At 44.3% G+C, this 25,336-nt stretch overlaps 1 protein-coding gene across 4 annotated transcripts; it reads left to right on the forward strand.

Moving 5' to 3' along the window:
- Positions 1 to 24,917, forward strand: PRDM4 (PR/SET domain 4). Of its 4 annotated transcripts, none has more exons than XM_054032607.1 (11): positions 1 to 324; positions 3,426 to 3,559; positions 5,453 to 5,638; positions 7,078 to 7,884; positions 11,195 to 11,344; positions 13,898 to 14,037; positions 17,838 to 17,923; positions 19,924 to 20,051; positions 21,282 to 21,596; positions 23,184 to 23,352; positions 24,566 to 24,917. In XM_054032607.1, exons 2-11 carry the CDS (start codon positions 3,427 to 3,429, stop codon positions 24,867 to 24,869), a joined length of 2,418 nt encoding a protein of 805 aa, XP_053888582.1. In that variant the 5' UTR covers positions 1 to 324; position 3,426; the 3' UTR covers positions 24,870 to 24,917. The 4 variants fall into 4 exon arrangements, with proteins under 4 accessions (XP_053888582.1, XP_053888599.1, XP_053888591.1 ...); XM_054032624.1 differs by having other exon boundaries at positions 2 to 324; positions 13,919 to 14,037; XM_054032616.1 differs by having other exon boundaries at positions 2 to 324; positions 7,078 to 7,872.
- Positions 24,918 to 25,336: the final 419 nt, after the last annotated feature.

A 25,336-nucleotide genomic window follows, 5' to 3' on the forward strand; every position in this document is an offset into this window, starting at 1 on the left:
CCGCCGCCGCTGCTGGACAAAGCCGAAGCGGCGCCGCGGGCCGAGGCCGGCGGGTTCTCGGCCTGTGCCGGCGTCAGGCCCCCTCCCCTCGGCGGGGCTCGCGCCGCTCGGCGGCCCGCTGTCTCCCCGCCCGGCCCATGAGGCCGCTGTGGCTCTGGCCGGCGCTGGGCTGCCGCTCGCTGCCGGGGGCGGCGGCTCCCCTAGAGCGCGGCCCGGGAGCCGGGCGGATGCCCCAGCGGGGAGCGGCTCCCGGCGGGAGGGCGGGGGCTGAGGGGCCCGATGCTGCTGCCGCCGCCTGCGGGAGACGAGGCCCGTGCACCCCAGGTGAGCGGCGGGGCCCCGGGGAGCGTGACGGGGCCCGCGGGTAGCGCCGAGCCTCGCCCCCTGCCCGCCGGCCCCTGTCCCCGCCAGGCGCTGCGGGATCGGGGCCGGGCGCCGCCGCTGTCTCCCTGTTTGCGGCCCAGGAGGCCGCCCGGCCCCCTGCAGCCGGCCCGCAGCTGAGGCCCCTGGAGCCTGCAGGTGTCAGTTTCTTGGGCCCCGTCCCGCTGCGGTGCGAAAGCCCCCGGCAGCTCGGGCGCCCGGCGGTGGAAATCCCGGCCAGAATCGAGGCATTGAAAGTCTCCCGTAAAACTCGCAGTTGAGCTGCACCCTGGTTTATAGCTCGCTCGGAGCTAGAGCTCAGCCCTGCCCTGGTGTCTGCGCCTGGTGCTGGCTGCTGGGCGAGCCTCCCCTTCGGGGGCTTTCCGCAGCCGCTTGAGCTGCGGGGGAGGGGATGGAGGGGCAGGACCTCCCAGGATGGGAGCATCCCTGGGCAGACTTCCTCAAAGCAAGAAAAATGCCCTGGTCCGTGGAAGTCAGTGGGAAGTATAAGCACATGCATACGTTTGGTCAGGATCAGCACTTGAATCCCCAAACTGAAATTTTGGTCATGGGTGCGTGTAGATTTGAACCTTAAATGAAAAGGAAAATGTGTGTTAACCTACTTGGATTTGAAATTTCGTTGGCTACTTCTGCAAAATATTTTTCCTTCTCATTTTCTATGCGAATTAAATGCTGGTGATAGGTGCTGGAGTGAAAGTCTTGGGCTGGGGATATCAACATAAATAGGTAAAATAGGCAGACACAATCCGAATTGCTGCCCTCAATCCTGCCAAGTATGTGTCTTCTCTGTTTTGGAAGGGCCCCCTTAATGGTTTAGTTTAGTATCCATGTTTGAACCAGTCCTTGACTTCTGAGACTGTCAACGAGTGTGTAGTGCAGGGGTGGGCAAACTTTTTGGCCCGAGGGCCACATCGGGGTTGGGAAACTGCATGGAGGGCTGGGTAAACAGCCAGGCCCCTGCCCCCTATCCGCTCCCACTTCCCGCCCCCGACTGCCCCCTCAGAACTCCCGATCCAGCCAACCCCCCCTGCTCCTTGTCCTCTGACTGACCCCTGCTGGGACCTCCCGCACCTAACCGCCCCCCTGGGATCCCACCACCATCCCAGTGGCTCTCAAACTTTTTTACTGGTGACCCCTTTCACACAGCAAGTCTCTGAGTGCAATCCCCCTTATAAATTGTAAACACTTTTAAATATATTTAACACCGTTATAAATGCTGGAGGCAAAGCGGGGTTTGGGGTGGAGGTTGACAGCTCACGACTCCCCATGTAATAACCTCGTGACCCTCCTGAGGGGTCCTGATCCCCATTTGAGAATCCCACCCCCATCTAATCCCCTCTGTTCCCTGTCCCCTGACCACCTCCCCGAACCTCCGCCTCATCCAACCCCCCGTCTCCTGACTGCCCCAACCCCTAACCACACCCCTGTCCCCTGACAGGCCCTCCGGGATTCCCATGCCTATCCAACCCCCCCACCCCCTGTCCCCTGACTGTCGTGTCCCCCCCTCCGAGCCTCTGCCCCATCCAACCGCTTCCTGTACCCCGGGACCCCCTGCCCTTTATCCACCCCCCCCCCCCGGTGCCCCCTTACCATGCCACTCAGAATGGCAACTGGCTTATTGGAAAGCCTGGGAGGTGGGTGGGCGCAAGCCGTGCTGCCCAGCAGGAGCGGCAGGCCAGAGCGCTAGCGGCGTGGCTGCGGGAGAGGGGGAATAGCGGGGGAGGGGCCGGGGACTAGCCTCCCCTGCTGGGAGCTCAAGAGCCTGGCAGGATGGTCCCGTGGGCCAGATGTAGCCTGCAGGCTGTAGTTTGCCCACCTCTGGTGTAGTGTGATAGTGGCTTTTTCATGTATGATGTGTACACATGTCCATTAAGGGTACTGGCTTGAATACCAATTAATTACCTGCAGAACAGTCATCCTGTGGAAGTGAGTTTGTCACTACTTTTCAGGGCCATAATGGACTAAGGGCTTGTCTACACTGGCACTTTACAGCGCTGCAACTTTCTCACTGAGGGGTGTGAGCTGTAAAGCACCAGTGTAGACAGTCCTACAGTGCTGGGAGCCGTGCCCCTCGTGGAGGTGGGTTTTTTGTGTAGCTGTGATTACACAAGCGGTAGCGCTTTAACGTTGACAGTGTAGACTAGTTCTTAGTGAGTTGAAGGTTCTGTACCTAGTTGAGAGACAAGGTTGGTGAAGTAATATCATTTATTGGACCAGCTTCTGTTGGTGAAAAAGCCAAGCTCTCAAACTACACAGAGCTCTTCTTTAGGACCCAAGGAAGACCTCTGTGTAGCTCCAAAGCTTGTCACTTTCACCAATGATCCAATAAAAGATATTACCTCACCCAGCTTGTCTCTCTAATAACCTGGGACCAATACAGCTATAACAACAGTGCAAACAACTATTACCAGTTGAGTCATCTGTTCCACCCAAAAAAGATTTAGTTTGATTCTGCCTTTAAAAAATAAGTTTAAATCCATAGGCATTTTTAAGGTTTATGTGCTGTTCAACTTCTAATATAAATAATCCAGCTTCTGACAGTATAGAAGGAACTAGTACAGTTATTTGTAATTATGGTGACAGTCTTGTAAAGATATATTTACAGAATCTAGATCACAGTAAAGTATTTTGATACTTGAGAGCTCTTTTCTAGTTTGTCATTTATTTAAAAAATAAAATAAAAAATGAAATTAAATAGCTTCCCTCAAAAGATAAATCTGACGAATCCTAAAAATGGAGACTTAAAGCAGATCTCCTTTCTTTTGTACTATAGGAACTGGATATTTCAGCAACATAGTTCAATATTTGGGCAGTAGGGAAGGAATTAAGATCTGATTTTTGTCTTACTGTTTATTTTTGTTTTATTTTATATAATTTGATTAACATTAGATATGTTATCTACAAAAATTATGTATGCCATTTGATAATGGGCAGGAAACTATATTGTCTGCTTAGATTAGTAAGGTGGACATATGTTGTATACAAATCTTATTTTTCTAGAACTGAACAAACTAATGATCTATTTGTTTTTTTTTTTTTTGTAGGATGAATGAAATGAACCTGAGTTCGGTAGGGATGGACCAGCTGACCTCATCCTCTGTGAGCAATGCCCTGCCTGTCTCAGGAAGTCACTTGGGACTGACTGCATCACCCACTCACAATGCCATACCAGCATCAGGTAACTTGGAGAGTTGCAGGAAGGGCTGATACTTGTCACTTGCTGTGTATTTGCATTTTGCATGACAGTTGAAAACCAAAGTAGTATAAGTGTGAAGTGCTCACAGCTGGATAGAGGCATCTGGGTTTGTCCTCTGAAGGCTGGAGTCCTTAGGGGGTGATATGATCACACACTTGAGCAGACCTGACATTTGATCTAGTGGTCAGAAACCACACTGTGGGAGGAAGAGACACCTGAAAGTTGCTGCTTGTGTAGACAAGGCAAAAGCAATGCTTTCTGTGGTAAGAATGGATGTGTCCCACACAGTTCAGTTCATTTTTGTTTTAATAGGGTATTAATGAGCTACCTGTCTCTCTCTCTCTCCTTTTGTGCTGCATTCATCATTGTGGTGTTTGAGTCCCTCGAAATATGAGCTGTTGCTGAGAAATCTGCCCCAGACTATGTAAAAAAGACGCTCAGATTATATTAAATGATAAAACACACCTCTTTTCTTGACAAGGTTTTCAGGAAGTTGCACAGAAGTGTCCATTACAAGTGAAAACGTAATTGAGAATGAGACAGTATATAAAAATGCAGCTATAGGGCAGGAGGCCCAGCTAGATCTTAGCAGAACCCCAGATTCTAGAAGGGGTGATCTTTCTTCTGGGGATACTCTACCTGCCTCAGCCACTTGGGAAATGGAGCATGACCTCTCAGGGTAGAACCAGCCCCTGGGAGAAGCAGCAAGGCAAGGTGGGCCCAGCTAGGACTCCATGACCTCAATATCTGGATAGTCCCTTGACCCCAGCAGTGTCAGTGGACTGCTTTTTACAACTTGAACCCTGGACGGTTTCTGTCTTCTGATCAGTTGTTTGCTCCAGCATCTTCACAGTCCTTCCAGTGTCAGGCTTATCTCCCATGCCTTCCATAGTCCTGTACATCCTTCTTTCTCTCTTCTCCCCTTCTGTCTTTTTTACCTTCTCCTTTTGCTGTTTGTTCCATTCATTAACCCCTTTTGCCCCATCCCAGCGCCATAATAAAATTAATAAACAAAGTTTTGTACTAAAGAAAATGATACACAATTTAAAGAAACTTGAAATGAAAAAGTTAGTATTTTAACGTTTTCTTAATTAACCAAAAACTTTCAAAAATGTTAAACAGAAAAGCTCTAACTGCTAACAATAAATACAACCGTAATACTTGCATGTACTTGTATCTTAATAAATCAGTAAAAATTACATGTTGGGAGTTCACAAGAATAAAAATCAGCAGTTACAGGGAAAAGGCAGATGTAGAACATGCTTTAGGAAACTGGGTTCTGTTTATCCCTCAGATTGCTCCTGGCGGCATTCTAAATATGCACATGAAAGCTGAGACCTTTCATTATACTAACTAGGGGAAACCCCTATAATAGATAACATGTAAATTCACATAGCTAAGTCCATTGTGTGTGGTTTTGGCTGCATAACTCAGGGATTCCAAGGACAGAAGGGACCATTGTGATAATCTAGTGTGGCCTAACTCAGGTGATAGAACTTCCCCAAAATAAATCCTAGAGCATATCTTTTAGAAAAACATCCAGTCTTGATTTTAAAATTGCCAGTGATGTCACCAATATCCTTGGTAAATTATTCCAATGGTTAATTACCCTCACACTTAAAAATGTATGACTTCTTTCCACTCTGAATGTGTCCTGCTTCAGCTTCTAGCCATTGGCTCAGGTTATACCTTTATTAGCTAGATTGAAGAGCTCATTATGAAATATTTGTTCCCCAATTAACGGTAATGGGAATTTTGACTATATTCCTACACTGAACTAAACCTGTAAGACTTTAGTAAACATTTGTCTTGGTTACATGTTCATTAAACTTACATGGTTCCACTGAATTTTTAATGGGCATTTTCTTCTTGCAGGCTTGCCTGTTGCAATTCCAAACTTGGGCCCCTCCTTGAGTTCTTTGCCCTCAGCCCTATCTCTGATGCTCCCAATGGGTATTGGAGATCGAGGAGTGATGTGTGGTATACCAGAGAGAAACTACACCCTACCTCCACCACCTTATCCTCACCTGGAGAGCAGCTACTTCAGACACATTCTACCTGGTAAGTAGTATAGCTTTGAAGATTGAAGTTGAGATAGGTGCTGTTAGAGAACACCTGAAGAATTACATATCTTTTTTTTTTTTCCATCTGTGCCTACTTAAGACTGTGAAAGAATACTCTGCACGGTATTCCTTATGAAAAATACCCTGGGTTCTTCCTCAAGTCTAATAAATCTATTCTACGCCTATATTAAGTGCAGAGAATTATCATATCATTTAATGCAATTGCCCTTCCATTGGCGAGGTGGTGGGGTTCTGGAGGTTGCCTGGGCCGTTTTCTGCCCTATTTTCTGTACAGCCTGTGGGGAGGGCATGGGGCAAAGGGCCGCTGCCCCCTTCCTGAAAGCTGTGCTCCACCTCCTTCCCCTTAACAGAGTGCTGAAGGGCTGTGCTCCCGCTGTTTTGCTGAGGCTTCCCAGCTTTTCACAGGCCTCAGCATGGTGACCATATACTCCACATAAGGCTGGCTTGCCCTGAACAGCCAGCACAGGTGCTGGCCTCCTGTCCCTACAGTGCACCATTGGCAACTCTCCTGAGACCGTCTGCTAGGGTGCTGGGTGGCTGGTGCTGATGGGCAGGTCTACTAGGATTCAGGTTCTTATATCGGGCTGTCAGTCCCTAGCACAAAAAGGTTTAGGATTGCTGAAGAAGAGGTGGTGACTTAGCCCTTAGAGAAAAGAGCAAATGCCTTCATGTTACTCTTGAATGATGCTCTCCCAGCTGATCCAGGAGTTGAATTGATGGGTTCTGGAGGAAGAACTGCAGCCAGACATATTGACTGATACAGATAATTGAAACAAGTGTATAAAATATATATTTTAAAATAAATGGGTAAATCCTGAAGAAGTTCCTCCAGTTTCTTTAATCCTAACAGAAAGATATGGGTGTCATCACATGGTATGAAATGTTCAGTTCCATTAGCAGTCTTTTGAAGATTTTGTTGAGATGTTCTTATTTATAAGAAAGCAAAGCATACTTATACCCAAACTTCCATGTAAACTCTTTCTGACTCCTTGTACTATGAAGTCTGGGTCAGGTGTTGCCAGAGGCTTAGCCATCCTGAGTTTATCAGATTAATGGAGCATTTGCATTGGTGGATGGAAACTAGCAGAGGTGACTCATCATAATTTTACAAATTTAAACTGCACCTATATTGCAACTGGTAAAGGTGTATGGTGGTCGCATATTTCTTTGTGATTGGGATGTTTCAGAATTGCCAAGAGTTTGTGTTTGCAAGACTTACCTGAGTCTTGTCTTAACTTAATTGAAAACAAATGGGCATGTTTAAAGGAAACTGCAGACTCATAAGGTATCCAGACCTTAATAAAGTGTGTTGAAATGGATTGCAGTGGTGGATTGTTTATTACTGTTTGAAAATTGATATTGTAAACTCACCCTCTCTTCTTTTTTTCCTTTTCTCCACTTCTTCCCTTTCATCAGGTATTTTATCTTATTTAGCTGACAGACCTCCACCTCAGTACATCCATCCCAACACTATAAATGTCGATAGCAATTCAGCTTTATCTGTCTCCAATAATCCTTCAGCCCTAGATCCCTTCCAGCCCAGTGGAACTGTGGGACTGGAACCAGGGATTGTCTCCATGGACTCTCGTGCAGTGAACACACACGGTGCTCAAAGCCTGCACCCTAGTGACAGCCATGATGTAGCACTGGATACCACAATCGCTATGGAGAGTGTTTCAAGGGTAACCAGTCCAATATCTACTGATGGGATGACTGAGGAGCTTACGATGGATGATGTAGCTGGGGATCATTCACAAATCCCAAATGGCTCCCGGAATCATGAACCATTAGCTGTGGACACGGTAGGCAGTAACTTGGCTTCAGATGCAGTGGGTCATAGTGGTGTCATACCCATTCATGGTAGCACTTTGGAGCTTCCTGTTGTCATGGAGCCTGACCACATTGCAGGCCGGGTAAGCGGTATATCGGACAGCACACTAAATGACTCCATACATACCGTGGCCATGAGCACCAACTCTGTGAGCGTGGCGCTCTCTACCTCACACAACCTAACTTCCCTGGAATCTGTCTCCTTGCATGAAGTGGGCCTCAGTCTCGAGCCTGTGGCTGTCTCTTCCATAAACCAGGAAGTAGCCATGGGGCCAGGCCATGTGGATGTGTCTTCAGACAATCTTGCCTTTGTACCATCATCTCTGCAAATGGAAGACTCCAATTCAAACAAGGAGAATATGGCTACCTTGTTTACCATATGTGAGTGTGCAGGTGTGCTTGCTTCTGCCTCTGGGTAACATTTATCATGTAACTGTTATAAGGGGTGAGAATATCAAGACTATTTCAGCGAGCCTAATGGACGTCTTTTGGTGGGGGGAACCTGTTAAGACCATTAAGCAAACCCACAAAAGCTGGAAAATGTGCAGTTGAGGATTAAAGCTCCCAACAACTAGGCATAGTGGGTCACGATTTTAACATCATTCTGTTGTGTGTGTCTTTTCACTTTGCCTGGAGGTTGGAACCTTAATCATTACCCTGTGAACTTTTTGGCTTTTGTGGATTTCTTGACCTTTAAGAAATTTATTGCAATTTTTTAATTTGACAAGTTTTAATTACATCACATGTATATATCCATGATTATAACATAGAATGACTTGTAAAGAGCCATGAGAAATGAGGCACTCAACAGAAAATCCAGAAGGGAGGGGAAGAGACATTCTTCTAACTTTTTTCCAATGACCCCTATAAAAGGGTTTTTGTGTTTTGAGGCTAACTGATCTTTCAAGAGGAGTTCGGGACTTGCTGTAGAGCCTGCCATCTCTCCTGGACTGCCTGAAGGGTAGTGCTTGAGATGATCACAAAGTTCATGTCCTGTGGTGGAGATCTGTGTCTGTCTTGTACTTCTACCACCTGTCTGGCTGGCTTTCTGCCACTTAACTGTGAGGCTGGATTTTAATATGAAGGCCTTTAAATTTCAGTATCATGGTCATAATCTGGTATTCATCTTTCTCTGTCCTACTACACCCCATCAGAGTCCCCAATCGACTAGTCATGCATTTGAAGAAGAAACACATTTCGTTTAAAAATCTCCACATTTTGCATGATTTTATGTGCATGTAAAGATTTTTTTTAATTGGATCTCTCTGATATCAAATGATGGTAAGGATTTGACAAAGCATAAATTGATGGCATTGCTGAATGCTACTCTTGTTTGTCTACACTGCCCAAGAAAGGTATGTGCTTATTTCGGGTTAGCTAACCTGGGGTTGAAACAGCGGTGTAGACACAGCAACTGTTTTTAACTGGGGTTAGCAGCTTGGTATGGGCTTTAACTTGAGCTGCTAACCTCAGTTAAAAGCAGAGTTGCTATGTCTAAACCGCTGTTTCAACCCCAATTAGGTAATGCAGGTTAGCTAACCCAGATTAAGAGCACACCTTTTTTTTGGCAGTGTAGACATCTTACATTTTATTGTAAAGAATAACTTCCCATCTGAAAGCTTTATTTTAGCTTTTCATTTTACTTCTGAATAAAATGAGTTTGTGGCCAGATACATGAAAGTAAGGAGGGAAGAGATTTTTTTCTACTTACTTTAAGCGTGATTTCTTTTCAGTGGTTACTGTGGGAGATTGGTGCCTCTTTTCAGTACCTCCATTTTACAAATGGGGGCAATACAAAGCACACACCAAGGCTAATAACTACTGACATCTCTTGAGGCTAAAATTATTATTTGTAAAATACTTTGAGATTCTCTAGATAGGAGTACTAATGTTCAGATAAAATATGGGCAATGAATTTTCTCATCCATTCCACTACGAGACGTAGATGTCCAGTTTTTTTTTTAAGTTAATGTTGCCATTCTAAGTGTTCTACTTTGTATTTTCATTCATTTCCATGCTGTCTTTCGGTTGTTGAACAAGGGGCTGTTTCACATTATCAACCTGTTACTGCAGTTGCTCTAAACATGAGTGTCATACTTACGCATTAATCCATTCTAATGTCAGCCCTATGCACTCATCCATCCAGCAATGGATATGGATGTGATTATATAGTCATTCAATATGTATTTCATATAGGGCCACGGTTATGATACCATTATTCATTTTGGGGGCACACCATCAGCTGGTATAAATTGTCATAGCTCTGTTGACTTTATGGGAGCTGTGACAGTTTATACCAGCTGACCACCTGCCACACTGAATATACCTAATACCACAATTAGTCCTACTGGAGTTGGTGAGACCACTTGTGGAGGTACTACTCACTCTGAGTAAGGGTATTGCAGTTTGACCCATAACACATTCATTCCAGGATGCACACACAAATCTGCCATTGTTTAATTTGTATGTAGCATTTTTCCAGGTGAAGAGATGAGGTATTATGGAGGAGTGAAGATTGTCAGCTCTGTTCATAGTGAAGTAGAGCAGCAAGCTCTTTATGTGACAATCAGTCATAGTGTAAAATACTTCTCCCAATTGTATTTAAAATGGATGGAAATAATTTTCAGTAGTGTTCTATAGAGATTTATGTTTAGTGACAGCTATTGGAAATTACTCCACTGAGAGCTCTTGGGAAAAAATTTCCATTCCTTTCACTGGCATTCCATAAATTCAATTTTAGTGATAGACTTCACACAGTATAAATATATACCAATATGTCCCTCTACAGGGGTTTCAGTTTCTGCTGGAGGGAAGGTGTTCTTGTGACAAGATCATAGACAGGAAACTTAAAAAAACTCCCTCTAAGATGGTGGTGAAATGGAAGAATCCTGAAGTCTTAGCCTCCCTTCACTAAAAAATTCTACACACATGAGCAGTCTACGTGTTACTTGTCAGATGTGCTGGATATGCAAGTCAGAAAGATGGCTAACTGCCGGTATTTTCTAACTGCCGGTATTTTCTAACTGCCAGAAAATCTTACTCCACCTGTGATTTCAAATGAAGCTGCTTTTTCTACCACTTGGATCAGTACCAGTAAAAAGGATGCTGCAATAAGAACTCTGCTCCAGTTTTCTTGCTGATGCATAAGGAAGAATAGACTTCCTTTTCCATTAGTATACTGGATATGCAGGGATAAGATTAGAAAAACTTGTTAAAGTCAGTAAAGTAGGCAGAGGCATCGCGAAGCAAATCTATGTGGAGTAAGAAGGGTCCATTTTTACATAGTAGCTCTTCTGACTAAAACTACATATTAATATTAATGAGGTTAAAATCCAATGAAGCTGATGAGTTACCAGTCAGAATAAACCTATAGTCTGATCCTGGTAGGATTTCTCCATTCCCAGCTCTGTCATAGGTTTATAATATATAACATATAATCACATCTGACTTTGGACAAGGCCCTAATTTCTCTTGCTTCCATTCACCACTTATAAAAGGGGTATAACAGTACTTCCTCCCACCCTATGTCTGTCTTGTCTAATTGGATTGTAAGATCTTTGGCAGGCACTGTCTCTTACTGTGTGTTTCTAGAGGGCTGATCACAGTGAGGCCTTGTTTTCATTGGGGCCTTCTTGGTGTTACTGTAATACAAATAATAAATAATACCTCACTGATCTGTGTTGTCCTTTTTCTACACCCACAGGGTGCACGCTGTGTGACAAGGCCTACCCATCAGACTGCCCAGATCATGGGCCTGTAACTTTCATTCCTGACACCCCAATAGAGAGCCGAGCCAGACTTTCTCTCCCAAAACAGCTTGTTCTCCGGCAGTCTATCATGGGACCTGAAGTAGGTAAGGAAGATCTATTTATCATATATCTCTACACATCAGTAAAACACACCCCAGTGGTATTAACATAGTTATGGGACACAATAGGAAAGGGTCTACACATTAAGAAGGTGACTCCAAAGGTGTTCCCCTCAGACAGTCACCATGATTACTTATAGTGTGCAAAAGAGTTTTGGTTTGTGGCCATGTTTTTGGGCTTTGCCTAGACTAGGGTTTTAGGGTGGCTTATTAAATGTGTTAACTAACACATTGGATAGTCTTGTATAGACAAGGCAATGTGTATTTTACAATGTGCTAAATGGTCGAATGGAAGGCTGGAGCAAAGCCTAAGCTTCAACTCACCCTGCTTAGCACATGTTAAAGTATATATTGCCTTGTCTGCACTAGACTTTTCAGACGTGTTTGCTAGTGTGTTGTAACATACTTTTAATGTCTAGTCTAGCCAAAACGTTAGCGCAGGAGATGTTTCTCTTTAGTAACCATTCAGCAACAAATAGGTCCTGCAGTATTCCTGGCTAGGCAAAATATATTCTGTTTTCAATGCTGGAAATGTTACACAGCCACAATAAGTAAAATATAACTTTAGACTTACATATTTCATTCAAGGAGGTATTTAGTCTCTTTTGGAAGAGATTGTTGATGTGTGGAAGAGTAAGGAGCCAGCATTTCTGAAAGAAGGCTCCATTCAGATCAAACAAGATCCAGGTGGTGTAAATCTCCATAGCTCCATTGAAGTTAAAGAAACTAGACCGACTTACACCAGCTGAAGAACTGACATGTTCTCTCTTGTCATGGTCAGTACTGCCAGTCCTTCCCTATCTTGTCTTCTTTTTTTGAGGAAGATTATCAAAGAGATTATCTGCGACGAGGCAGCTCTAGCAATAATGATTCCTAACTTTCCTAATACCAGTCAGTTTGGTTTTAGACCTGAATATGGTATAGAGGTTGTACTAATTGTGTTGGAAGATTATCTCCTGGCAATGGATAAAGATCAGGTTTCCAATATGCTGCTATGGTGCTAGACCTACTAGCAACTTTAGTACTGTTGATGTGCCGCAGACCCTGACTGGGTTGATTGACTTGCTTTTGAGTCTGTGCAATCCATTTTTATTTTGGGGGAAGCCACCTGGGGTGTGTGGGGAGATAGTATTGGATGATTGCTCATCTGCTTTACAAATTCTCTTTTACTGGGTTTTATTAAGTCATCCTTCCTGGTTATTAGGTAGTTAAGGGAGTCAGTGAAGCAGACTGGCTCTGTTACCTTCAGTATGTGGATTACACCCAGATTTAGGACTCCATGTCATCAAATCCAGACACTGCAGTTAAGTAACTTTCCCAGTGTCTGGCTGAAATTGGAGCTTGACAAGAGCTAGCTGCTTGAGGTTTAACTTAGACAAGACAGAGATACCAATTGTAGTTTGGGGAAAACAACCAGAAGAAACAGTGGAGTTGATACCTGACCACTATTTATCAGTTAGGGCTGGCCTACACTGGGAATTTATATTGGCATAGCTATGTCTCAGAGGTGTGAAAAATCCATACCCCTGAGAGACATAGCTATGTCGACCTAACTTCTGGTGTAGACAGCACAAGGGCGACAGAATTCTTCCATTGACATAGCTACCGCCTCTTGGGGAGGTGGGTTACCTGTGCTGATGAGAGAACCTCTCCTGTTGTTGTAGGAAGTGTCTACAAAGACATGCTAGAGGCACAGCTGCAGTTGTTTAGTGTGGACATACCTTCAGGTTTGCAGTCTGGGGGTCTTGCTGAATCCCTAGCTGCTGCTGGGTGTTCTGGTAGTAGAATTGCTCAAGTGCCGCCTTTTCCATCTGCACTTGGCAGGTTGATTGTGACCTTCCCTTTAGATGTGGATCTCGTTATTATAATCCATGTTTTTGTCACTTTAAGATTGGATTATTGCACTGCACTCTCCAAGGGTCTGAAGACTAGTTGGAAACTTCAGCTAGAGAAGTTGGTTTGCTTAGTGATGCTTCTTGTTGGGAACAGATTACCCTTGTGCTCTGTGAGCTTTCCGCTTTGTTCCTGGAAGCCATCAAATGTATTGGTGTGGGGCTATAAATATAAATATTTAATAATAATAATATGGATACAGGAATTTCTCTGCTCATCACAGAAATAAATTTGCCTCTGATGAGAAATGCAGAAGCTACTTCACAATGCCCAGCAACAATTCTGGCAATTTGGTAGGCTAAATTCATGGGAATTAGGTAGGTACTGAAATGATAATTTTCTGGTTCTGCAGAAAATGCCATAAAATCTTTAATAGGCATAAATGGTCAGGACCTTAGTTTTACAGCTCACCTGAAAGTAATGAGTTGCTTTAGAAAACAAAAATAAATATTGTAATTAGAACAAAATGGCTCCCAGGGGTGTTGTATGATGGCAGTGGCTCTTGTTTCTATAATAATTGTAGCCCATTTGTGGAACACAAGGTTTTATGGTCTGATGCCCAGGTATAACCCCCAGAACATTATCTCACAAACATTGCATCTTTTAGTTGTGTTTGACTTGTTGTTTAACTAATTGATTCTGCAGTCAGTGCCTTTCTGCTGATAGGTGTGTGGACTCGGGAGACCATTCCTGTGAGGACTTGCTTTGGACCTCTGATTGGGCAACAGAGTCACTCTTTGGAAGTAGCAGATTGGACAGACAAGGCAACCAATCACATTTGGAAGGTCAGCGTATGTCATGTCTCCCTAAATCTTACGTCAGTGTCAAAATTTGCCAGTGTGGTAGTTTTAACTGTGACTTGAATGCTCTCTTCTCTTTACCCCATCCCCAAATCCAGGCTGTTTTTGTGGGGGGGTATATGATACCAGCTATGAAATATGGCCTTTGTCAGGTGACTAGTAACAGCTGATATAATACAATGCACTGATAGTTAAACTTGTAACATAATGGAACATTCTGTAGTCTAGGGCTAGGTCCTGGAGTGGGCTACTTGTGATGACCAATATTCCAATATTCCATAGTATTGCACACTGAGTTCTCATTTGTATTCCTGGAATCAGTACTGTTTTATTTGGTTACATTGCAGACTGTGTGGAGTCCCCACCAAAGCGATAGGTCATTTGCTGTAGGAAAGCACTTAAAACCTTTAGTTTTCCTTTCTGGGCCATCCATAAGTGTCACCAAGGTTTCTTGATCTCTCAAAGTCAGCTGATTCGGACACCCTTGATTTTCTAGCACCAGCTCTGTCACTTTTGACTTTCTAATACCATCAGCTCTACACGTGGCAGTCAAGTGTCAAGGATCCAGCAGTGCAGGTCCAGGAGAAACGCATGCAGTGGGATTCAGTGCCTAGTTTAAATGGCTCAGAGGTCTGCAGATCTATCTAGAATGACCAAGTCTGATGCTGAAATCCTAGCACTACTGATTCTGTGTTTATAGGTGATACTGAGTCATCACTCCCAAATCTGGGTCTCTGGTCCCAGAAATATGTTTTCCCTCCAGTGTCAGATACTTAGTCTTATATAAATAGTACCCAGAGGTGATGTCTGCTGATGGTTTACTTACAGGAGGGTCTGCAAGATAGTTGAATGAGGATATAGGTATTCCTTTTGTGGGAGTCCCTCTAAACAAAATCAGTAGAACTGTTTCTGTAACCAGGTCAGGGTTCTTAGTAGGAACTGCCATGAGCTTTCTTTGCTCTGAAACCCTAGCTGAGATGACCTTGTGCCAAGATACCCTCGGTACTGAAACCTTGGAAACTATTCCCTGGCCCAGACTGAGGTGGCTCCCGTACCGACTGAGGTGGCTCCAGTACCAACTGAGTCTCATTCAGTGCTGAAACTCTGGGAATGAATACAATTGCTAATCCACTGCTAATTTCCTGACTTTGAAACCATCCAAGGCCATTGGTACCCAGAGACAGTTAGGTTCCAAACACCAGTATCAATGCTTTGTTCTGAAGACAGGCCACAAAAAGCTTTCCTGGAGTCCACACCCCTATCATCTGCTGATGCTGGATAACTGGTTCTGCATGCTTCTCCTGTTTATGTTCAGTCAACTGCATATTGACAGCTCTGAGATTCCAAGCAGCAATGCTTTATTATTTAAAGAAAAAAAAAGTGGCAGCCTCTCCAGGACCATGCTGCCTTTGCACCAGAAGTCTCAGTTCTGATTAGATTGAGCCATCTGGTGCCATGTCTTTGGAATCTATTCTATTGCATTGCCAGGTGCAGGTCCTTTAAAAGTGTTTTCATATTGTTTTAAACTTATCTCCAGTCTCAGTGCCCAGTGGGAAAGCACTTAACTTGTAAAATTGGGATTCTCAGCTGACATTAAGAATAATTCCTTGGGATCGTTGATGTGTTTGCTATTCCTTGGCTAGTCAGCACATGGCAATTGCTACCAATAAGGTGACATGTCTATGACCGCCATAAAACTGATTGATTACAAAGGCATCACTCTTTCTTGACAGTACTCTCACCTGAGACGCTTATGCCTCAGGTTATTTAAGGTGCAAAAGACAAAGGTACCACATGCTTTTTTTTGTGTTGTTGGAAGGAGTAAATAACTCTTCCAGTCATGATTTCACAGAGTCCTAACACCCAGATTCCAGTCTGAGCCCGGAAGTCTACACTGTGACCCAGGGTATGGGCCAGCCCTGGGTGTCTAACTGCAGTGTAGACATTCTCATAGTGATCTCACGAGTGTTCCCTCCAGTCCATATATCTTTTTTGCTTTGGGGTTGGAGTCTTGTTTCACAAAGTCCTTGGGACCTTTGGTTTGTTATTGGTCAGAGTATCATTTGTACCGTGCACCAGTGATGACAGCATTACTCATAGCCATAGCTACATCCTACAGATTTAGTGAGGTAGAGGTCAGATGGCCTATAAACTGTAGTCCATATGGGAAAAATTATTTGATTAGTGTCCTTAGCTCAATTTCCAGTCTCAAGTCATCTCTATTTTCATCTCATGCTGGCGGCTAACTTGTCTGTATTTCCCCAAATATCCCTTATGCCCTAGTGAGGACTTGCACATGTTCATTCATCTGGTAACATCTAACATATTCAGCTGATCCAAAGGCAGCATCCATTGCATGTCTTATTGTTTTGTTTTTGTTTTGTTTTTTTCATAGAATTTGCAAAGCTGTTACTCAAAACTCTGTAGGTGTCTGCATCAAAAAAAATTCTCTTACTGAGGTCTGATCTGTAAGAGTGAAATGCTGTAACTTCTTTTGACCTGCCACGTAGTTTTACCAATTTTGTATTCCTTGTTCACCTAGAACTCCTCAGCCTGTCTTTCTAGAGTATTTGTACTGCTTGCTAATCTCCACAAGCAGTAGTATGCAGAGGCCACTCAAAGAAGAGAGCGGTTACTTACCAGCCATTGTTCTTCAAGAGTCTCAAATCTGCATATTCACTCTCCATCCCTCCACTACTTCAAATTCTCAGATCAAGAATTCCAAACTTAGGGAAGCAGCTGTGGGATAGATGGGGCCACTCCCATTTTTATACCCTTGGAACCCTCCATGATGGGGAGGGAGGGTGAATGGCCCAAATCAACATTACTGTAAAAATTTCCCACAGCTTGATGCCAGGAGGCACCAGTCCGACAAGGGTGACTATGCAGAGGTAACACTCTTGAAGACTATCAGTTAATTCAGGCCAACAAATCATTTTAACCTTCATTCTGGTGTACACACTTATACCCTCGCTTACCTCCCTGCAATCTTTTTTCACATTTTAATGTTATTAGATGTGATGAAAAATGAATCACATTCATTCATTAATGTCTATCACGGGTCGGCAACCTACGCACGTGTGCCAAACACAGCACGCAAGCCGATTTTGAGTGGCACGCAGCTCCCTGCCGCGGTCCCGGCCCCCAGCCCACTCAGCCCCCCCACCCATCACTCTCCCCTGCGGGGGCAGGAGGCAGAAGTTTGGTTCTGCAGCAGCCAAGCTTCCCCCCTCCCCCTCTTCTTCCCCCAGCGTGGTGCTTTCCTACCCCTCCTCCTCTCTGTCCCTGCGCCAATCAGCTGATGGCCCTAGCGAGGGGGAGGGGGAAGAGCAGCAGCGTGCACACAGCTCCGTAGAGCAGACAGAGAGAGGTAGGGACGGAGCCTGGGGAAAGGGGGTGGAACAGGGCATATCCCTTTGACTCTTTTCTCTCTACACCAAGGATGTGGGATTGTTGCAAGGCCCGTTAGATGGAGGGATCAGGGAACTTCTGTGCAAGGTACAGTGTTGCCCTCTGAGGTTGAAGACCAGCTCGGAGAAGAAATGCCATTAAATAACTTCCTGTAGCTTAGGTGCCCCTATATTGTTATGGCTTGGTTCACCATTGGGGGTAGCATGGGCAAGACACAGTGAAGCAGATGGCAGTTGTGTGGGAGGTGTCTTGCTGGAACGGGCGTCTTGCTAAGTCTGGGTAAGCAATTCCTCTCCTAAAGAAAGGGATGAGCTCTGACCAAAGTCGTTGCCACATATTATCCTGACGCTGTTTGTTTTGTTTTTTTCTGTCAGATGTACCACAATGGCGTCCTGGAGTTCTACATCATTACAACTGATGAAAATGAGTGTAACTGGATGATGTTTGTACGCAGAGCTCGGTGAGAGCTATGTTTACCCAGCTTGAGCAGAGTTGGACCCTATGGTGTCCTTTTTTTTTTTTAATAAAGACTATGTATTATTTGTACTACCATAGTGCATAGGAGCCCCATGCACCTATGGACCAGTATTCCATTGTGCTAGTCACAGTACAAACTCAGAACAAAAAAACAGTCCCTGCCCCAAAGAGCTTATGATCTATGATAAGGCAAGAGACAACAGATGGATACAGACAGATGCGGGGTGGGGGAAAGAGGCGAGGTTTGAAAATAGACCAGACAGACACAGGGTGAGGGTGGGGTAGAACACAAGTAGTATGAATGTGTTGGTGGCAAATGTCATGTTAATTCCATTATTTGTTTGTTTGGAAGGGGTTATTTACAAAGGGGTCAACTAAATGGAAGGAAAAGGGAAGGTGAGGGGTACGGGTACAGGGCAGGGCAGGGGAGTAGGGGCAGGTGTGGAGTGAAGCTGGGGTGAAAGAACTGTGAGGGAGGGGAAGGGTTGGCACAAACAGCCAGTCCCCTTGACTCCATGTGACTCTAAAGTCTGCCCATGGCCTAGAGAAATTTTGAAGAGTGAATGTGCAGCCCACTGCAGTAGCTGCCCTATGTAATAATTAAAGAGTGGTGCTGAGTGAGCCTTTGAGGGATTTCTAGGAAGCTGGGATTGTTGATAGGAGAAAATCAGTAAAGCGGCAAGCAAGAGGCTGGGCAGGGTATTATGGGGGGTGAACTAATTATATGGTAAAGCATCACTCCGAACCTGTGAATTGAATCTAGCCATTTGTCCTTTCAAGCCTTATGCCAGCTGCTTCTTTTGTTAATATGGTGATCTAGTGTTCTCTTCCCTTCCTCTCACTTTTTAAAATAGATCTGTTAAGATGGCATTTGCTTGCTTTTTTGCTTTACTGATCAGATGCTCCCAGGTACTGCAATGTGGGCCAAGACCATCCTTTTGTTCTGGGGTTCACTGCCTTTCTCCTAATCCCTACTGATAGCTGTGCCTTTTTCTCTGCCCGGGAGTCTGCAAGGAGAGCGGTGCAAACTGATGTTAATATTGCCCCATGAATGGGTCAGTAGGAAGGATAGAATAATTTCCCTATTACTGCATGAGACAGAGCGGGTCTCCTCTGTAATTCATTTCATCAGGCTAGTGAGCAGGAATCAAGAAGTTGCTCTTGGCCTTGGGTCTTCTAGCAAAGTGGTGCAGTGCTGCTTGCATGTTCTACCATTGATCTGCAAGGCCAGCAAGACACTATTGCCTCCTGGAAAACTTTGAAAGTGCTTTAAATTCAGCTATTTCTGCTTATTAGGGCAGGTCTTCACTACCTGCCGGATCAGTGGATAGGGATCGATCTATCGGGGATCGATTTATCGTGTCTCGTCTAGACGCGGATAAATCGATCCCCAAACGTGCTCCCTGTTGACTCTGGAACTCCAGCTCACAAGAGGCGGAAGCGGAGTCGACGGGGGAGTGGCAGTGGTCAACTCGCCGCCGTCCTCACGGCCAGGTAAGTCGACCTAAGATATGTAGCTGAAGTTGCGTATCTTAGGTCGACCCCCCCCCTCCCCTCCCCGTGTAGACCAGGGCTCAGACTCATTTTGTATTTCTCTTTCCTTGCCTTTTTTATTAGGGGTATTAGCATGAGAAAGGATCTTAGTTCTCTTAAGAGGTCATCTGCTCGTTTCCCACAGTTTGCTCTCTGTGATGTCAGTTATTTTCACAGCAACCAATTGTGATGTCACAAATGCTTGATGACTTTATAGGGGACTAAGCAATAGGAATAAATGAGCTTCATGTCATCATCCCTAGTAATAAAGAATGAGGGAAGTGATAGAATGGCAGTTGAGAAGAAGTGTTTCTGAAATGAAAATTCCCCACAGGATACTGAGAGTTCTTTAAGGAGATTCCATTGTCTTTTAGTACTACTGATAGCTTTGCTTTTTGTTCCCAAGCTGACAATTTTGAAAGGTGTTTAAAGGCTCTTTTGTTGGTGTAGGAATCGAGAAGAGCAGAATCTGGTAGCTTATCCCCACGATGGAAAAATGTACTTCTGCACCTCGCGGGACATCCCTCCTGAACAAGAGCTTCTCTTTTATTACAGTCGGGATTATGCTAGACAGATTGGTAAGAAGACAGGCGCATTTATTTGCTTTTACAGACAAAGTCGAACTTGAGCTCCCTTTTATGTGCTGCCTCTGGGCTGTACGTTGGGATTTCCTTAAGTTTTTTTTTTCAGTGCTTGATATTGAGTGGTGGTGTACTCCTATAAATTCCAGTTCACTATGTGTAAATAACAGGTTCTTCACCATTGCTATAGCAGCCCTTTAATTTCTCTTTGATCAGAATGAAAAGATTTCATATTCCAACGTGACAAAGAGTTGTTTCTCTGTCATCCATAACTTGGGAGAGGCAATAATATGATGCATTAGATTTTCCAGATTTTGAGTGGTCATAACCGCTATGGGTGTAATGCGCTTCATAGTTTAAATTTCCACATAACAAATTATGGTGAACTTAGCGCTTACAGAAGGATCAGGGCACTGAACTAAACTATTTGTATAGTACCAAATGCAGTGCAAGCTTCCCTTCATCTGCATGGCTTAGTTGAGAGCCATATAGATGCCAACACTGATTGACAAGAAGGGAACTCTAGGTCGACCTTTAGTTTTCAAGCAGGAGGAACCAGGCACAAAGGAGGAGAGACTGTTACTTGTTCATTGGACTTCAAGGGTTGGAGGATGCCGCTCCTGCCCATAATTCTGTAAGATCAAAATCTAAAGTCCTTACCCAGGTGTAGTTAATCTTTATTGAGGAAAACTCGCATTGAAATTAAGTTAAGAACTGAGTAAGATCTACCAGAATTTGGCTCAGTACTATTACTGCTATTAATATATTGCATTTATATAATGCCTTTCACCCAAGGATCCCGAACACATTACAAAGGTGAATAAGAATCAGTATCACCCTTTTACAGATGGGGAAACTGAGGCACGGAAACTTGTTCAAGGTAGCACAGCGAGTGACTGAGTCAGTGAAAGAATTCTGATTTCCCAGACCTTTATCCTTTGAGCTTATTACTTCACTTGAAGTGCAGTTCATCCATCCTGTAGCATATGAATAACTTTAGTTGGTGTTCTCAAGGTTCTTGGGTAGAACAGGTACCATAACCCACTGTAGTCTGTTGATACCCTTTGAAGCAAGCGTAAGGCTCAATTTAACAAGCTGTAGAAAAACCACAAAACTTGATTTGAAATTGGGGAAGGTATGCAGCCATGTTATGCAGTCGGCCAGCAAATGTTTTGAGTGTGTGAAGGAATGGTGTCTCTAATCAAAAGAAATGCTTTTGGGTTACAGGTGTCCCTGAACACCCAGATGTGCATGTCTGTCACTGTGGAAAGGAATGCACTTCCTATACAGAGTTTAAGGCCCATCTGAGCAGCCACATCCATAACCACCTCCCCAGCCAGGGGCACAGCAGCAGCCATGCATCGGGCCACAGTAAGGAAAGGAAGTGGAAGTGCTCCATGTGCCCCCAAGCTTTCATTTCTCCTTCCAAACTTCATGTCCATTTCATGGGACACATGGGCATGAAGCCACACAAGTGCGATTTCTGTAGCAAAGCTTTCAGCGATCCCAGCAACCTCCGGACTCACCTCAAGATACACACAGGTAAGGCAGATGGCCTGAGTCACACTTTAAGATGCCATTTCACAAAGAGTGTTGTTTGAATTGAAGTAAACTTACTGCTGGCAAAAGGTGCCCGATTATCAGCCCCAGAGACTGAAATCCTTTGTTCATTCACAAAATAGGCCCTATACATACAGCAGCAATGCAGACTTACCCCAGCTACTGCCTCTACATGCTTCGGCCTTGACCTGGAAGGACACTCTCTCTCTCCAGGTACTTATAAGGCCTCCAGCACCTTAGTATCCAGGAACTGCCTATGGAGCGAGAGAGTAACAGTCCATGTCCATTCAGTTCTTGACCCTGTGAGCTGAGACTGCTAACATGAGTGCCAGTTATGTTGGGGGTTTTGTGATGTGGACACCTATTCACTAGGAACTGGACTAAGACCCACCATCTCATTTCCATGTACACTGCTGAACACTTGTCAGGTGGTAACTGACAGTAATCCACCTGTGCCAGCTGTAACTCCTCAGTCACTGGTTTAATCACATTGAGGCACATAACCAAGCCTTTATCCAGACTCTTCAGTCCTCAGAGGTTAAATCTAAATAAGCTGTCAGCCTGTGGATGGCACCAGTTATATTGATTGAGGTTTATGGCTTCAGCCCTAAATCCTAGGATAAATTACTTCGCTGTACATGATAGGACTATAGGAGCCACAAAGTAGGCTTGTTTACTACATAAACTTTTTTTTAAGGCAGGAAATTGAAAGGTAAATATCTTTGCAGACTGCCTTAGTTAAATGGGTACCTGGGTAATAATTCCCAATTCCTATATAGCACTTTTCATCGATATAGCTCAGAGTTTTTGAAGTTAGCATCATTATCCCCATGTTACAGATGGGGAAACGGGAACAGAGTGGTACAGGGATGTAAGAACATAAGAATGGCTATATGGCGCAGACCAATGGTCCATGTAGCCCAATATCCTGTCTCCTGACCGTGGCCAATTCCAGATGCTATGAACAGAACAGGGCAATTATTAACTGATCCATCTGCTGTTGTCTAGTCCCAGCATCTGGCAGTCAGCTATCTTGGCTAATAGCCATTAGTGGACTTGCCCAAAGTCACCCAGAAGGCCAGTGGCCAAACCAGGAATAGGACCCAGGCACTGTTTGTGTTCAGTGTCCCAATTCTTAACCCTGAAATACCAGTCTGAAGATCCAGTACTGAACTCTTAATGACAGCACTCTTAGAGTTAGAGGACTTTCCATTCAGATGTACCCCAACATGCTTAAAATATTTGATTATACAAATTGTTCATTAGATTGACTTTATTTATGTTGCAATTGCAAAGACCTTTTGGCTGAACACAGCATCTGGGTGTCCTGCCTCTTTATAAAGCTCCCAGCTCTGGAGTGATTGAATTGAGCTCAGGGGTCAAATTTTGATTTCTTGCATGGCTAGCCCAGACTGTTGTTTTAATAGGTCCTCATGCTGAGATTGGAACAGAGCTGCAGGAATAGACAGGTGAATTCTTAATCTGTTTCAGGGAAAGATTTTTCTGTAGTGAATGATGGGTTTTTTTTTTGGCAGACGTCATTGTCACTGTGTGTGTGTGCAATTCTAGGTCAGAAAAATTATCGCTGTGCCCTCTGTGACAAGTCGTTCACCCAAAAGGCTCACCTGGAATCACACATGGTCATCCACACTGGGGAGAAGAACCTGAAGTGCGATTACTGTGACAAGCTGTTCATGCGGAGGCAGGACCTCAAACAGCATGTACTCACCCACACACAGTAAGTGATCTTAAGTATGGCAGCTAACCAACAGGAAGTCTAGACCAGGCCTATGGAGTAAATAACAGATCTGGACAATATAGAATACTGTGAACTCACTCAGAAATCTGGATTCAAGAGAAAATAAATATCACTCTAGGTTATGGGGAAGTGCATCTTGATCGACTCTAGGATGGCTGTGGTGTTGGCCATCTGTTGAGGATGGAATATTCTGACAGGAAAGCTACCATTGAACCTTCTAAGGCTTCTGCAAAATTTGCTTTTCTTACTGCAGAGAAAACCCAAATCATCCTGCTTGCATTGTATAATAGCATTCTCAACCCTCAGTTTTGGGAAGGAAGGTAATCCACTGATTTTCATCCCTAATTCTCAGCTGAAAACTCTCCAAGTTCCAATGTGACCATGCAGAATCAGAAATCATGCCACAGCCTCACTAGCATTCTCACATATCAACTCCTTGTCCCAGTCTTTGTCCAACCAGTCCCAGTCTCCGCCCTGGGATTCTCATCCAATCTGTCTTCCCCTGCCCCCTGAGCTCGTCTGAATCTAATTCCTCCACCCATCCCCCTCCCAGTTCTTGTCCTTTCTGCATTTGTCAGGCCGATTTATTCTCCAGTGTCTGAGATAGCAGGGGAGTACTGGACAGCACAGGGCAGGCAGTCTCCCTGCTCCCAGTTCTGGTATATCAGCAGCTGGCCATGAGCACTAGTGCTCAGCCCCCAGCAGCCCTGGTGTGGAGCAGTGCAGACAGAATCTATAGAGCATTTAGCTGCCAAACTCTTAATGTGTCTACTGAACAGAGATTTTTCAAATAAATAATTTGGCCAAATTTCAAGTTCCTGCTCCAGCATCGAGTTTTGGTTAACAAAACTGTTCTGGTCAATGAATTCTATCCCAGAAGAACTTTATCCTGATTGATAACGAGGCTATACCGTTGTTGGCCCTAGTGGATTTATTGCCACTGTGACAAAGTAACCTACACTAAGGATATGTAGCCTTTATATGCACACAGTTGCTTGTAAACCCTGTGCAGTTGTCTCACCCCGTATGTGAAATCATTTTCAAACTGATTCCTTTAAATTAGGAAGCACATTGTAACAGTGATTAAAGTAACCCCTTTTCCCCATACTCCTCTAATCACTTAAACAAGTCCTGTCCATTATAGTTGCTGTGTATCATGAGGAAAATCTGACTTTTTTTCAATCCCTTGTAGAGAACGGCAGATCAAGTGTCCCAGGTGTGACAAGCTGTTCCTGAGGACAAATCACCTGAAGAAACATCTCAACTCCCATGAAGGAAAGAGGGACTATGTGTGTGAAAAATGCTCCAAGGCTTATCTAACCAAATACCACCTCACTCGCCACCTAAAAATCTGTAAAGGCCCCACATCCAGTCTCTCAGCCCAGGAAGAGGAGGATTCAGAGGAGGAAGAACTAATAGAGTCAGTGAGGACTGAAGACTGTAGGATTAACAGTGGAGTGTATGCAACAGATGACTCGCTCTCTGGACATAAGTGACGAAAGATGGAGGAAAACTTTAGATGTAAAATTGGGGAGGAAAAGTCACTCCCCTTTCCCCAAGCATCATGTTTTTATCAATGAAACATTATATCCCTATTTAATAAGCCCTCTGGCTAAAACTCTGAATGAGAATGGATGACGCACTTATCTGTTGACAAGGAACAGTTTCCAGTAAGGAGATCATAAAAATACACTGTGCACAGACTGACTCTTGTCTTTCATGTATTTTGCTCATAAACACTGACAAAGTTACCTTGGCTCCATTCTTTGGATGGAAGAATCATGAAACAAAAATGTGATTTGGTTACCATAGGAACCTGTGAGCCAACAGTCTTGAATTGCCAAAGCCATGAAAGTATGTTGGGGATTTAAAAGAAAAATGATTGTGTATTTTGACACTTTAAAAGGGTTTTGTGTTCTCTCTCTGAGCCATAGAGCATAGTACAGAGCATTCAAATTCTCAG

The sequence above is a fragment of the Malaclemys terrapin genome, chromosome 1, assembly GCF_027887155.1.
Source record: "Malaclemys terrapin pileata isolate rMalTer1 chromosome 1, rMalTer1.hap1, whole genome shotgun sequence".
NCBI lineage: Eukaryota > Metazoa > Chordata > Testudines > Emydidae > Malaclemys > Malaclemys terrapin.

What these genes read in the sequence shown, in the direction of transcription:
- PRDM4 (XM_054032607.1), top strand. Translation starts at nt 3,427, where the DNA reads ATGAATGAAATGAACCTGAGTTCGGTAGGGATGGACCAGCTGACCTCA. An exon ending in TACCATATGTGAGTGTGCAG is followed by an intron (nt 7,885 to 11,194) that starts GTGTGCTTGCTT and finishes CTACACCCACAG; the next exon opens with GGTGCACGCTGTGTGACAAG. An exon ending in TCACCTCAAGATACACACAG is followed by an intron (nt 21,597 to 23,183) that starts GTAAGGCAGATG and finishes GTGCAATTCTAG; the next exon opens with GTCAGAAAAATTATCGCTGT.